This window comes from Myodes glareolus, chromosome 9 (assembly GCF_982192425.1).
Source record: "Myodes glareolus chromosome 9, mMyoGla1.1, whole genome shotgun sequence".
In the NCBI taxonomy this organism is placed as follows: domain Eukaryota; kingdom Metazoa; phylum Chordata; class Mammalia; order Rodentia; family Cricetidae; genus Myodes; species Myodes glareolus.
The window spans coordinates 45,820,223-45,835,007 of NC_142034.1; the positions used below are offsets into that span (position 1 = coordinate 45,820,223).

The window sequence follows — 14,785 nt, forward strand, 5'->3', positions numbered from 1 at the left end:
CGGTTTGACTGGAAGATGAACACAGAGGCGTCTGTGATGCAGGTGGTTTTGAGGTTATACATGAAGCTAAGACAGTAGTTCCTGTGTAAGCCCTCTTTTTAAATAGCATTTGGGGCTTAGGAAGGACGTCTTTACACAAAACGGATGTCTTCTCAAAAGAGAATTCTGGTGTTCTGTTTTTCACACTGTTGTCTCCAGCTACTAGAAACCTATATATATAAGTACTAAGTCTTCACGAGAATTGTTCCAGCTTAGTTCAGTGTGTGTGTGTGCACACGTGTGTGTGTGTGCACACGTGTGTGCGGCTGCACATGAAGCCAATAGTCCATGTCAAGTGTCTTCCTCCACTGTTCTCCATCTTACTTTTTTAATAATTTACTTTTATAAAATGATCATTGATATGTGTTTTGCCTGCACATGTATGTATGTCTGTATGTATGAGGGTCTTGGATTCCCTAAAGCTGGAGTTACAGACAGTTGTGAGCTGCCGTGTGGTGCTAGAAATTGAACCTGGGTCCTCTGGAAGAACAGCCAGTGTTCTTAAGCCCTGAGCCATTTCCCCAGTCCCTTAGTATAGTCCTGATACCAGCAGTAAAAACTTAACAGGAACCAGAGATGGCTTTCAGAGGCAATCGTCTGTTTCTTCTCCTCTGCCTCCCTGGTAGAAACAGAGGACACCATCTTCACTTCCTGCTCATATTTTATTGAGTTAGTTTTGGTTTTTGAGACATAGACAAGGCTTGTTATGTAACTGAGGCTGACCTTGAACTTCTGATCTGCCTGTCTCTAACTCCCAAGTCTGGGATGGCAGGCAAAAGTCACCACTCTCTGCTCAGTCTCTACTCCTGGGGTACCGTCTCCCTGAAGTCACGGGTTCCCCAGCCCCATCTTTCTCTACCCTTTGAGAGTGTGTGTGAGCAACCAAGGGACCAAAGGCTGGCCATAAGGAGGTCTGCACAGGTCATGACCATGGCGGGAACCTACATGAAGACTCACTGGTATTTCTTGGGGTTTGTTTTTTATTTTATTTCTCGTTTTGTTGTTGTTCAAAGAGCCACAGTTTCTCAGAATAGTGTGCGTGTGAACAGCAAACGGGCTGTTTCACATGGTTAGCTGTTTACCTAAACTGCCCCAGTCTGGATGAAGAACAGGGTCACCCAAACCCTTCCTGCTTCAGCAGAAATCACACTTTCTGGTAAAGATTTGTCCGTGTGTGTGTGTGTGTGTGTGTGTGTGTGTGTGTGTGTGTGTTGTTTGCTTTTCTGTTTTGTTGTTTTGGGACAGGGTCTCAAGTAGCCCAAGCTGAACTCAAGCTCCTTCAGGGATGACCTTGAACTTCTGAAGCTCTTGCACCCCTCTGGGACTATCACACAGGTTCATGTCCTGCTGAGGACTGAGGCCAGGGCCTTGTGGGTGTGAGGTAAGCACCCTGCCAGCTGAGCTCCAGCTCCAGCCCTCACCCCAAGTCTTTGAATAGTAATGGACAGATTTTTCTTTTTTAAAATTATGAAAGGTAGACATGGTGCTACACACTTTAATCCCAGCTCTCAGAAGACAGAAGCAGGCAGATCTCTCTGAGTTTGAAGTCAATCTGGTCTATATAGTGAGTTGCAGGCTAGCCAATGCTACATTGTGTGATGCCATCTCAAACAACAACAACAACAACAACAACAAATCGCTCCCTGAGAATACCCTGTATGAGGAGCATGAAGGGGAAATGTTTTAGGGTTAAATCAGTGGGGCTTGGGACCCAAAGAACCTGAACAAGAGTTGTTCTGCCATTCCTCTGAGGGCTTCTACCGTGAGGCTAGAGGGGGGAGCTCCGGGCGCTCCGGGCGCTCCGTGGTCAGGCGCTGCCTGGTGCCTGGTCCATGCAAAGCTCTGCGCTTCACCACGGGCTCCACAAAAAAGAAGAAAAGACTTACTGTAAGCAAAACTCCCATCCCTAGCAAGCTTGCTTGTCTAAAAGAGAGAAAGAGAGAGAGAGAGAGAGAGAGAGAGAGAGAGAGAGAGAAGAAAAGAAAAAGAAAAAGAAAAGGACAAATCAGCCATTTTTTCTCACAAATTTTCTCTTGGAGAACTGGGGTCCTGTGGCAGCTGGCCTAAAAAAATTGCCCAGATTTTTGCCATTAGAGATGCTTTAAGCCTTAGGGTTGAACTACCACCAGGCCGCTTCCCACCTTACCATTATTTCTGAGGATCCAATAGCATATGGGACAGCAGGACCCTAATTAACTGAAATCCCTACTGTCGTAGAAGTGGGGGCAGGGGTGGGTGACCATATGCCACAGGCTTCCCTTCAGCAAGCCCTCCGCCGTGACTGTGGTTCACCAGCGACAGAAAACTTCCTCTTTCCAGTTCAGTTCCTTTTTATTTCTTTTGCTCAGAAGTGATGAAAGAATGCCAGAAGCGGATTGCTGGGGACAGGCTAGAGGTGGAGAAGATGGGCGGGGGCTCCTGCCTTCACAGAGGATGTGCGCCTTGGAAAACTAAATGCTGCCTGTTTTATATCTTGGAGTTAGTTCAGAGTTTCTTACTTAGCCTGAAAGAGCAAGGGTGAAAGGCGGGGTGGGTTAGTGCATGGCTTTAATGCGCTCTGGTGGATCTCGGGATTTGAGAGCAGCCTGGTCTGCACAGGGAGTTCTGATCCAGGCAGAACACAAAACAACACTAAAACAGAAAAACAAGAGTGGGAGGACAAGGTGACCCCAACCTGGAATCACAGCCCCAGGATGTCCCAGAATGACTTTGCTGCAAGATATTCTTTGAAATCATTTTGCTGATTTAAATCTAAAACCGGTGGCTTATTTTCCATTGATAAAACTAAAAACTAACTTCTCAGCTGGATTTACGTAGCTCAGTTGTAGAGTGTTTGCCTAGCAAGTGAGGTCCAAGTACCACAAATAAATAAAAATATATAATTTCAGGGTAGATTTTTGAATCTTAACAACACATGGCTCCAGATGTCCAACGGTCAAAATAATTTTTAAAGGTTTAATACAATCCAGGATATGTAAGTCGATCTGTACGCTGTACCTTACTTATTTTACTCTGGTCTTCAGCACGATCCCTCATCAAACCAAATGCCTGCGTAGTGGCTGAGCAGTTGGATCCAGAAAGCAGTTTTTCTGCCTTTTGAATAATTGAGCAGACAAAGCTGGTAAGGCGAGACTCATGAGTGATTGCCATCACCAGGCTCTTGGGATCTTTCTGTCCTCTGATCCCAGATACCTCGCCCATCTCTGGAAAGGGAGAAGCTAGTACTAGAAGAAAAGTGATTAGAAATCCTGCTTGAGGGCTGTTTTTGTCACTGTGAGGAAGTCTGTCTCAAGAGGAACACATCTGGCTACAGCTCTCTGGAGCAGTCTCCTGAATCAGAACCAGGGGGGTGCATCTGGCCTAAGCTGACTAGACCACAACTATGGTCTAGCAGAGCCCTTAGACCCTGGGCAACAGCATCTCCTATTTCTAAAATACTCTTGGGAGACGGTTCAGACCGGGCTGAAGGGCGTGGCCTAGAGGCCCAGCTTAGTTCGCAGCCACCATGAGAGGCGTCCAGGGACAGACTCACATTCTACCCTCGCCAGCATTTACCAAGCTGGCCTCAGCCAGGCATGTCCTGCCTCTGCTGCCTTCTCAGACTGGGGATAGTGAGGCAACTCTGACCGCCTGCTTCCTCAGCTGCTCGTGCAGAAGTCGGAGCGGAACCACAACCGCAGAACACATGAGGGAGCCGGACTGAGACACAAACATCCTGTCCTTTCTGTACAAGAGGCTCCAGCCCGAGACTCAGAGTCACCAAGCTGATTATTTATGTGGGACAGAACCACCCATTGACTCTTATAAGCTCATCTTCCCTAGAGTCACCGCAAGGACAGTTAGCATTTTTCCCCCCAGTTCTTGTGACTTTGATGGCAGGAGACAGTAGGCTGAGCAGGGTGAACAAGAATGTTGATTGTCAGAGCCAGGACAGGGCAATCACGCTGCAAGTTCTCTCTCTTTCTAGTTTGAAGGGAGAAGGGAGCTGAACTCCCTGCTCAGTCCTCAGTCTTCCAGCTGCTGGGGTCCCTTGTTGGGATCTTTCTCAAAGGTGCAGTGGCCTCCCCAGGCAAGCCTCACCTGGTGTAAGACCGCTTCCAGCTGAAGATCTCCTCCAGATTGGAAGAAGGGGAAACCTCTCGCTTCTGCAGGCCTCCCCAACGACGCCGGCCCCCCAGAAATGAAGTCCTGCGCCTGCTCAGTCCTTTCATCCTCTCTTCCATTCGGAAGAATTCAGTCAGGGCCTTAAAGGACTCCAAGATAACCTCGTGGCTCCATGCTGGCAAGGGCTCAGGGCGCAGGAAGCCACAGTGGCCTCCATGGCTACTGAGCAGCAGGAAAAAGTAAGGATTGCTTTGGAAGAGTTCCGCGGGCAGAGTGTGGTCTGGGGGGCCACACACCGGATCATCAGCACTGCAGATACACAAAACAGGGACAGCAGCCTCATCCACGTCCCGGAGTGGGTCGTTCAGGTCCCAGTAGGTATCCCAGCTGATGGGGAAACTCTTGGTGTGGCAGAACAGGGTTTCCTCAAACTCTCGCAGCGAGGTGCTCCGGAACAGCTTGCTGGTGTCTACTGTGTCCTCCAGGGCCGAGGCATACCTGGCCACAGACGGTGATGGGGAGAGAGAAGAGTCAGATGACAGGCAAAGTTACTGTGGAGGCAGCCCCTAGGCTAGAATCTGGCCACCGAGCCTTTTGAACTACAGAAAAGAACAGAGCTGGTGGCATGGGTCTCTAATCTCAGCACTCAAGAGGCAAACGCCTGGTGGATGACAGTCTCTCTCTCTCTCTCTCTCTCTCTCTCTCTCTCTCTCTCTCTCTCTCTCTCCTATACACACACTAGCAAACCACAACCCCTTTTAAAGACTTATCTACATTGTGTATGAACGCTTTGCCTGCGTGTATATACGTGTGCCATGTGCCCTGGAACTGGAGTTACAGATGGCTTAAGCTGCTATGTGGTGCCAGGAATTGAATTAGGGTTCTCTGTAAGAGCAAGGGTGCTTAGCCACTGAGTCATCTCCCCAGCCCCCAAACCCCTTTCATATTGTGGCCATTATTTAAAACCGGAAGATTTTCAAATGAAATGCAGATGTTTGACTTCTCCATAGAGTAATTATTCCTTCTCCATCACACCTGCCACCAGCATTGTCCTTTGTCCCGGAGGTAGCACTTCACTTCGCAGCTGTTAATCTATAAGGACAGCTCTCCCTGTAACTTCAACTTAGGATTCTTTCTGAGGAACTCATGACCTGTGTCCATGGAAGCACCTTGAGAGAACTCACTGTCTCAGACCATCCAGACCAGAGGCGAGCCTCTCCCACAGCCGAGCCCTGTCTCAGACTATTCTCTGCCTTTGTGGATTTTTTGGTTTTTGTTTTTATTTTTCTTCATGACAGGGTTTCTCTGTGTAGTCCTGGCTGTCCTGAAACTTGCTCTGTAGACCAGGCTGGCCTTGAATTCACAGAGATCCGCCTGCCTCTGCCTCCTGAGTGCTGGGATTAAAGGCCACTATTGCCTGGCGCCTTTGTGGTTTTGTGTTACCGCACATGCCTGGCGTAATGACCTTGGTCAGGTACACCGGGGTAAGTGATCTTAGCAAGTGCTCGGTGGCAGGGAAAACAACAGTTATAATCTACTAGACGCTCTCCCAAGCAGAGGCCTTGGGTAACTGCTGTACTGGGAAGAGGGACCACTTTGCTGTCTCAGCTCCCTGGAGAGGGCCTGGACGGGTCACAAGGAAGCCAGGGTGGGCAGCTCTGCTTGATCTTTTAGGCAGATTAATTTAGCCTCAGCCAGTTGAATTTAGATCTGTGCCCAAGTTTTCAACCCCAGACTTCCACGGGAAGGGCGGTTTCCAAAGGCACGGGTTTCCTCCTCCCTTCCCTTACCCAACTCTGGCTGGTGCCTTCGGTAGACACTGGTGGAGATCATTTGACAGTGGAAACTATGGTAATTAAGCCAGATGAGCGTACCCTGCACCAAACCTCCGAGTTGCCATGGCAGCACCTCTCTCACTTCTCATTCAGCCTCAGTGTTTGACCTTTTCAAAGCAGGAGGTAAAGTGACAAAAAAAAAAAAAAAAAAATCCTAATTGTCATCACTGGCCTCTACCTGATGTCTGTCAGATTCTCGTGTTTTCATTTAATAATCACAGCCACCTGCAGAGGAGTTATTATTAACTTCATTAACCGAAGGGGAAGTGAGCCTTAATGGGGCTAGCTAATTTTCTGTAAATTCAAGATTTGAACCCAGCTAGGTCTTCCCCCATGTCCTGGGTGTTTCTGTTTGCTGAACTCATTTTGCCATCTCTTAGGAAAGACTGGAAATGTCATTCAAGTGTTTTCTATGGAACAGTCTTGCCTGGTGTTAAAATTGTTCTACTTTTGGAAATTTAAAAGTTTAGTGTTTTGCTTTCATGTTCTTTCCTTCCTTCCTTCCTTCCTTCCTTCCTTCCTTCCTTCCCTCCTTTCTCTCCTTTCTTCCTCCCTCCCTCCCTCCCTCCCTCCCTTCCTTCCTTTTCTCACTTTCTTTGTAGCTGTGAGGAGCCTGATGCCTGGAACCTCTGGAGTTCAGCAGCATCTCAGCTATACAGCCTGAGTTATAGGAGACCTTGTCTCAAAAAGGACAAACAGCTAAGTGTTGCACACTCACCTAGAAATATGTAAAACATCTGTCATTTTAAAGAATTTTAATAAATCAAATGCCTCATTTCTCATTCCTGCCACCTCCCGGCTCAGAGTCAGAAGTAAACATTCAGACAGATAATCAGCTGCAATTACTTCCAGAGCTCTGTTTGCCGACCTATCCTGGCTATGGACTAAGTGGTAAATGTCAGGTGCAGGCCTCTGCTGACCACCGGTTGCTAGGACACCTGAGACAGAAGAACTGATGGGGCCCTGGCAGAAAGCCTTGCTGTGGTAGAATGATGCCGACTCTGACCATGAAGCTGTCTATGGCTTTGGAACCCACTTTCCTAGTTTTGTCTCCATTATGGGGTTTGAACAGCGTTGGAAACCGTGTGGGAACTTTGCCCCAATCTACCCATGGTTGGTTCCATACCAGGCAGAGCTGTAGACTTCTATTCCGGTACCCACCTGCTGAGAGTGATCTTCTGGTGCAGCAGGAACCCACGCTCATAGGGCCAAGGCAAGCCAGCTTCGAACCACTCGCGACAGCGTAGCACCGGCGAGATGCAGGCAGCGCCGGTCACATAGCTAGAGGAGCCGCACTCCCCCAAGTAGGACAGCAAGAGCGCGGACCCCGAGCCCTCGCTCACCGCGAATAGGGGGGCCGCCGGGTGTCGGAAGCGAATGTAAGTCACCGCCTCCTTGAGGTCGGACGGGTCCCCGAAAGGCTGTAGACGGGGGCTGACCAACGGGCAACCGTGGTGGCCGCGGCGATGGAAGATGACCGGATAGTAGCCGCGCTCCAGGGCGAGTAGGCAGAGCCCCAGCACATTGCGGGTGAGGCGTCCCCACGCATTGGGGATTACCAGCAGCACAGGAGGAAGGCCTCCAGTATTAGTGACCCGGCGGCCCCTGGCACAAGGTCCTATGACCCAGTCCAGGGCCACCAACCCATCATCTGCCAGTTGCAGGTACTCACGGGCTAGCTCAGGACCTGGCCCGACGGGCAGGATGAAGTGGCAGAAGGTCTGCAGGTGGGGCCCCGACAGCCAGGAGCTTGGGGCGGGTTCCAGCGCCGCCGAGCGTCGCAGAGCGCGCAGTAGGCACTGGGCCAGTGCCGAGGACTTGCAAATAAGGCTGCAGCCCCCGGGGAGCGTTTCGCGCCGGTCGCTGAACTGAGCCGTGGGGCCTCTGCTCACCACCTCCTGCTCCTCTTGGTCCCGGACCGAGGTTCGCGCTCCGACGGCGCGCTTCCAGGGGCGTAGGAGGAGCAGAGTGAGCGCCGCCAGCAGCAGCGCGAGGACGGCCGCCCACGGAGGCATGGCCTGGCAGGACAGTCTTCGGCGAGCGGCACTGGGCGGCGGGGAGCGGAGCTGTCCCTCTCGCCGGGCTCCCGGCTCTGCCCGCGGCTCCGCCCGGAGGCCCGCGGCTGCCCAGCGTCCTCCCTAGCGGGAGGGCGCGTACGCTCCGGATTGGTCGCGGCCGGGCGGAGACAGCCAGTTCGGGTAGAGCTCCCCTCGTCCGCCCCCCACTCCCGCCCCCAGCCCTTTGTACAGCGATTGCGACAAGCTGGAGCAGAGGGTGAAAGAGATCCCGACCACAAAGGGGGAGCGGGGACGTGCGGTCAAACCAGAAGAGAGGAGAATAAGGAGGCGAGGCAGTAAAAGATTGGGGAGACTGAGGCTTGGCGGCCTGAGTAAGCGCAAGGTGCCTGCTCCTATTCCGATCCCCTATGAAGTCTGGCTGCCAGGGGAGACCCTCGGTCTCTGCGTCCTAGGGATCCACTATTGATGGGTAGCAAAAAGCAAGAAAAGAGTAAAACGCTGATCCCTCGCTGGCTTCACTGTTCCCACGCGCTGCTGCATCTGCAGCCAGAGCCATACATCGACCTAGCCAGGACCCGCAACTGCGCGATAACACCACAGGGTTGGGGGATGAGGGTGTCCGCACCTGGCCAGAGGTCGACCGTAGTGTTTGACCCTGACCACGGGTTTCAGGGAGGAGGCTGTCGCTTCTCTGGAGGTCATGCGGGGCTGGCACGCTGTCACTTCTGGCTTCCCCAGCCCACCCGCCAAGGATACTCTCCAGGGGTTTGGCGTCACCACTTCTCACTAGGAAGGGTTGCAGAAGAAACAGCCTCAAGTTTGGCAGAATAAGCTGAGGGAGAGGATTAGGGGTGCCTTGCCCCACGATGGGGCTATGGCAGAGGTGCATAGTGGTTCTTTTTGGTCAGATCAAGATCTGGTCATTCTTGCCAGGGTGGGTGACCAAGAATCCTCCTCCCCTTGTAAATCGGAGTCCGTGGGAGATGCCTGAAATAACTGTTTTTGAGTTTAAATTTTTTATTACGTTTAGTTGTGGATGTGTGTGTAGGTCAGAGGACAACTTGCTAGAATCGAGTCTCTCCTTCCACCACGTGGATCCAGAGACTGAACTCTGGTTGTCAGACTGGGGACAAGCATCGTCACCCACTGAGCCACCATGCAGGCCTCTGTTTCAAACTTTTGGACTGGGCGTCTCAATCCTTACCCCGGTTCTTACGTCCATTGCAGCGCTCCAGTGCAGAGTCTCAGCTGAGCACTGTAGCTCCTCGAACTCACCCGAACCAGTCAGTGTCTCGGACGTCACCTTTGGGCAAAGAACGAGAGCGGGAACCGGGAGAAGGTGGGGAACAAAGACACCGGGGAGACAAGACTTCCCGGGACTTCTGGACCCGAGGTAAGAAGGGCCTAAGATCCCCGGTGAGAGTTCGGTGCTCAGGATTATTATTAGCGAGGGCAGGAATGGGGCAGCGTGAAGGCGAAGCGCTCGAAGCCGACCCTCTCTCGGGACATCTAGGATTTCGTAATTCTGGCCCTTGGGGGCACACCGAGTGCTTAGCGGGTTTGCCAGAAGAGCACACACATCTCCGCCTGGGTCACCCAGTTCTTAGGGATCTCATTTCCCGCCCTTTGCCGGATTCCCAGATCCGCCCAGGCGATGCAGTTGCGCTTTGCTGGCCGGGCAAACGCGCCGAGACGCACCTCGGGCGAGGGAGATGGTCCAACCGGCGTGGACACTGAATGATCCTTAGGGGCTCACAACTTTTCCGGCTTTGGGCCCAGGACGCGTGCGCCGGCCAGGCGGTGGGCGGGGCGGGGGCGGGGCGGGCCTGGCGGTGGGCGGGGCGGGGCCCGCGGCTGGGCCAGGAGGGGGCAGGACTGTGAGCCAGCCGGGGTTTGCGTGGACGCGCGAGCGGCGCGGGACCGCGGGGGCGCGCGAGCGGCACGGCTGTTGGTTGGCGGGACTGCTGACCCTGCTGAAATGGTTCCTCCTCCTCCTCCACCTCCGCCCCGGTTGCTTCTAGTAGCCCTGGTGGGGCTCCTGAGTCTTTGCGAGGTAAGGCGACCGACTCCTGGTAAGGCCTTGGCCGAGGGATCTCAAAGCGCTTTGCTATAACTTTGTCCTGGAAGGAGTGGCGCGCGCGAGGGGATTCGGAGGCTCCTCCATTGGTCTGCGCCCCCAGTACTGGAACCAAAAGGGCGGGGCCCTAGGAGAGGCCAACGCCCAGCTCTGCGCCTTGGACCCACAGGTGGTGGCTGAGACCGTGGAGGAGGCAGGAACCCGTTGTCCCAAGGGCCTGTGGCCTCTGCCTCCACAGGTAGGAATCCTGGAGGGCCGAGGACGGGAGGGGTACGAATAGCTTCGCTGCACCCTCGGAGATCGCCCTATTGGGATATCTATTGGCTCCTCTTGCCCTCAGCCTCCAGCGTCTTCATCTCAGCCCAGGGCTTGGGGCTGGTTGTCCCTTTTTTCACCCCCGCCACGAAGTCCCCAGCTGCTCTCTTCTTTCCCCATGTGTAGGTGTTACCAAGAGTGACTTACACGCAGGTGAGACAAGGGCAGGTAAGTACACCGAGGGGCCCATCTTTGTATCCTTCCCTGAAGGCAGAGAGCTCCTCGAAGGTTACCTCTGTCTCTCTTGGCTCTCAGCTCTCAGAAGCTCCGCTGTGCAAACGAGGAAAGGCTTGTAGTTGCCCATCCTTGGACAAGTGACGGGCAGCGAGCCACAGCTCTGCAGTAGCTCAGGGATGCTGTTGAATGGCTAGATGGGTGGAACTCTGAAGGTAGCAAAAACGACTGCATCGCGGTGCCAGGTGTGACCGAGAGCGACCTTGTGCTCTAGTGTTCCGCTAGAGATGGCATTTGTCCCTTCAGCTTTACCAAGTGAAGGAATGGTGTGACAGCTCTTTGGATCACAAAATACTGTATCGGGTGTATGCTTTACTATATTGTAAACTGGGTTCAGCTTTCAAGAATATTTTTCTTCTTAAAAATTTGTTAAGGTTTATCTTGTGGGTGTGAATTTTGCCTGTGTGTATATGTGTTCAGGAGAGTTGTGAGGTCCCCTGGAACCGGAGGTAGAGTTGGTTGTGAGCTGCCATGTGGATGGATGCTGGAACCTAAGCCCCAGTCCTCTGCAAGAGCAGCAAATGGTCTTAACCACCAGCTGTATCACTAACCCCCCCCTTTTTTATAGACAGGGTCACACGTAGCCCAAACTGGACCTCAGATTTGCTATGTGGCCACGGATGATCTTGAACTCCTGGTCCTCCTGCCTCTACCTCCTGAAGGGCTGGGATTATAGCAGACACACTCAGATTTGGTTACTTCAGTGTTCAGAACCCATCTGATTATAGTCCACCTGTCATGGCTGAGTTCCCCTGCCTGCCTTGTGAGGACTTGTTAAATTATCTTCATCTGATTTCTCAATTAGTTTATCTTGGTCACATGGGCCCTCACCATACATGTGAATTCTGGCTCATTTCCTACGTTTTCTCTGGTTTATTTTCTACTGGCCTATCAGGAGCCAGAACACTGCTCCACACTGCCCTGCAGCTCCCCAACTCCAACCATTCTCAAACTCCCTGGGGGAGTCACAGCGCCACCTGAACCCCAAAACCTGTCTGATGTTATCCTATGCTCTGTGATCACAGTTAACTAAGCAGGCTGGACTTAGCGGTCCAGGCTTTTATCTGTCCCAGCTGCTTGGGAGGACTGAACGTGAACTCGGGTCCAACTTGGGCAACGTGGTGGGACTTTGTTTCCAAGTTTAAGGAACGAGTGGAAAGTCAGTTGAGGATATGGCTTGCTGGGAGAGCATTTGTAGGGATCCAGCCCCTAGAGCCCAAGCCCTCTCCCTCCCAACTACCACCTCCCACACATACCCATGAGTTGTATGGTTTTTGTTTTTTTGTTTTGCTTCCCTGAATCTCTTCCTCTACTCTCTGGTCTTTTGGGATAGGGCTTCAAAGCCAAGGCTGGCCTAGTAGTCACTGTGTACCTAGGCTGGCCTGAAACTTTGGTCTTCTTACGTTATGCTCTGTGTGGCTAGGTTACAGGTGAGCACTGTTACACTCAGCTTTCCATGGCTCTTTCTTTCTCTCTTTCCTTCCTTCCTTCCTTCTTTCTTTCCTTCCTTCCTTCCTTCCTTCCTTCCTTCCTTCCTTCCTTTTTTCCTTCTTTGTTTTTGAGTTGGGGTTTCACCTTGACAGCCCTGCTGTCCTGGAACTCACTCTTTAGACCAGGCTGGGCTCGAACTCAAAGATATACGCCTGCCTCTGTTTCTTGAATATGGGGATTAAAGGCGTGCACCACCACTGCCTCACTCAGCTGCATTTCTTATACATTTCTCAGGGTCCAGGAGTTATTTTTTGGTATCTTTTATAGCATCTAGCAAGAATAATGAACAATGAAAGGTTCCCATCCCGAGACTGCAGTCATGTGTGTTTGGATACTCCTGGGAGACTGCATGTATTAAATCAACAGGTAGAGGATCTGATCTTCATCCAAGGGATAGTATTGCTTTCAGAGAAATGCAGTTAAGATTGTTGAGGGCCAGGGATGTAGATCAGTGGTAATAAGGCCCTGGTATTGATCCCCAGTACCATGGGCAGGGGCAAGGGAGCTTGTTCTGAGTCTAACAGTTAATTAGCCAGGCTGTGTTGCCCAGAGGCTTGACTCTGAGGGGTGGCACTTGATGGAAAGAAGAGGTGCATTAAAAAGGAGGGAGAAGGGTACATCAGTACCCAAGGTCCTTCTCCTTGCCTGGAAGTCGAAGGGCACCTTCTGATAACCCCTTCATCCTGGCACCTAGGAGAAATTAAGATTCTCCGGGAGAGAGCTGGCTCCGGCTTGATATTTCCATTCTTCCTCCAGGTTGATGGTGTCGCCTTCCTCTACCACCCCTGTGCCCACCCCTGGCTGAAGTTCCAGCTTGCTTTCTTGGCCCATGTGTGTGTGGCTAAGCCCACACTCATTCCTGATTCCAATCTCACTTGGGCCCGGGTAAGTGGTCAGTGAGAGCTGTGCCGAAAAGAAAGAGAAAACAAAAATGTAAGGAAAAAAAAAAAGCCGGGCATGGTGGCTCACATCTTCAATCTCAGCACTCTGGAGGCAGAGGCAGGCAGATCTCTTGAGTTCAAGGCCAGTTGGTTTTTATAGTTCCAGGACACAGTGAAACCCTGTCCCAACATGCCCCCCCCCAAAAAAAGCTACTGTTCTGCATAAGGGTGCAGTCCCCTGGGAAAACTCAGGGGGCTGTGTCATCTTAGATCTAAGTTCCCTTCTCTCATAGCCCCTGGTGGTGACAGCATGGGGGACTGCACTGGAGATGGCATGGGTGGAGCCAGCCTGGGCTGCCCACTGGTTGAAGAGGCGGCGACGGCGGAGGCAGAGAAAGAGTGTGTGGTTTCTGCTTGACACTCTTTCTGGGCCCACTCCCATGATGCCAGGCCCCAGCAGAGGGGAATTGTGTGGGAGACGGTGTGTACAGGTGAGGAGTGCTGGGCCCAGGCTTGGTGGTGGGAGCATTGGATTAGCAAAGCAGGCTAGAGGGTGACTCCTCTTATTCTCTTTAGGCTCCGACTCTGGCCTTCGCTCTGCGGAGCTGGCGGCCTCCCGGTGTAGAGGTGACATCTAGAGGACCCGGGCGGCGCTCTCTCAATGTTGTCAAGAGGAGGCGGCTCCGGGCTGCGCTTGGTCTCCAATCCACTCCCTCAGGCCTGAAGGCTTCCTTGGCCTCTTCACCGAGCCCGAAGGCCCAGCAACCCATTTTGGGAACTTCATCTGTGGCCCCTGTCTCCTTGACGACTGGGAGATCTGGAGGCAATGATAGGTCCAGGACAGAAGCTCAGATGCCCAGTGGGCAAGGCAATCCAGGGGGTTGTGCCTGCCCGGGCAAAGCTTCCCCAGCTCCTCGAGCAGCAGCACCTCCTCGGGTAGCCCGAGGCCCCACTCCACGCACAGAAGAGGCTGCTTGGGCTGCCATGGCCCTGACCTTCTTGCTGGTCCTGCTCACCCTGGCCACGCTCTGCACGCGATTGCACCGGAACTTCCGCAGGAGCGAGAGCATCTACTGGGGGCCCACAGCAGACAGCCAGGACACAGTGGCTGGTGAGACCACCCCCCACCCCCCCGGATCCCCGGCAGGTGTTCCCAGCCTCTTGAGTTCTTTGCCCTTGACCTCTCGCCTTCCTACAGCTGTGCTGAAACGGAGGCTGCCCTTGCCCTCGCGCCGGATCAAGCGGTCTCGCAGACGGCCCCTGCTCCCGCCCACACCGGATAGCGGCCCTGACTCAGAGAGCTCGGACTGAGCGGCTCCGCCCCCTCGGTGTCCGCTGCCACGTGGGCCGCGCGCGGGCGCCCCCTGGCGGCAGGCGAAGAGGCCCTGGAGGCTTCATTTGATTTTGAGAGTATCCTTCTAGCTTCCCTGATGCGAATTCCCGTTTCTAATTAAATTATTTTAGTAGAATTCGGAGTTGGGCACTCCTTCAAGTCACCGGCCCTCGGGAGACTTAAAAGTCGAGCTGGGCAGCCGCCATCCCCTGGCTACTAGGGTTGCTTCAGGTGCTGGCAGTCTCCACTTGCTCATCTTTTTTGCAGGTCTCCCCCACTCAATACACATGCATTTTTCTACATCCCTAATTTCTGTAGCTTAAGACAGCCTTAAACATGTTATCCTGCCTCAGCCGCCCAAGGACTGCGGATGGGGAATGAAACGTGGTAAGTGACAGGGATGCTGACCAGAACCAACAACTGTACTAGGCCCCACCTCCAACCTCTAAGACATCAGA

At 52.8% G+C, this 14,785-nt stretch overlaps 2 protein-coding genes across 11 annotated transcripts; one reads left to right on the forward strand and one right to left on the reverse strand.

The window, feature by feature from the left end:
• Window positions 1-682: 682 nt before the first annotated feature.
• On the reverse strand, window positions 683-8,073 carry Abhd15 (abhydrolase domain containing 15). Its single transcript, XM_085695391.2, has 2 exons — window positions 7,140-8,073; window positions 683-4,641 (listed from the first exon to the last, which is right to left on the reverse strand). Exons 1-2 carry the CDS (start codon window positions 7,991-7,993, stop codon window positions 4,116-4,118), a joined length of 1,380 nt encoding a protein of 459 aa, XP_085551517.1. The 5' UTR covers window positions 7,994-8,073; the 3' UTR covers window positions 683-4,115.
• Window positions 8,074-8,813: 740 nt separating this feature from the next.
• Window positions 8,814-14,463, forward strand: Tp53i13 (tumor protein p53 inducible protein 13). 10 transcript variants are annotated; one of them, XM_087910281.1, is made up of 8 exons: window positions 9,251-9,389; window positions 10,243-10,311; window positions 10,515-10,556; window positions 12,348-12,479; window positions 12,870-12,998; window positions 13,288-13,485; window positions 13,571-14,105; window positions 14,193-14,463. In XM_087910281.1, exons 4-8 carry the CDS (start codon window positions 12,396-12,398, stop codon window positions 14,303-14,305), a joined length of 1,059 nt encoding a protein of 352 aa, XP_087766407.1. In that variant the 5' UTR covers window positions 9,251-9,389; window positions 10,243-10,311; window positions 10,515-10,556; window positions 12,348-12,395; the 3' UTR covers window positions 14,306-14,463. The 10 variants fall into 10 exon arrangements, with proteins under 10 accessions (XP_087766402.1, XP_087766407.1, XP_087766406.1 ...); XM_087910280.1 differs by having other exon boundaries at window positions 12,381-12,479; XM_087910272.1 differs by having other exon boundaries at window positions 9,260-9,389; window positions 10,124-10,311; window positions 12,381-12,479.
• Window positions 14,464-14,785: the final 322 nt, after the last annotated feature.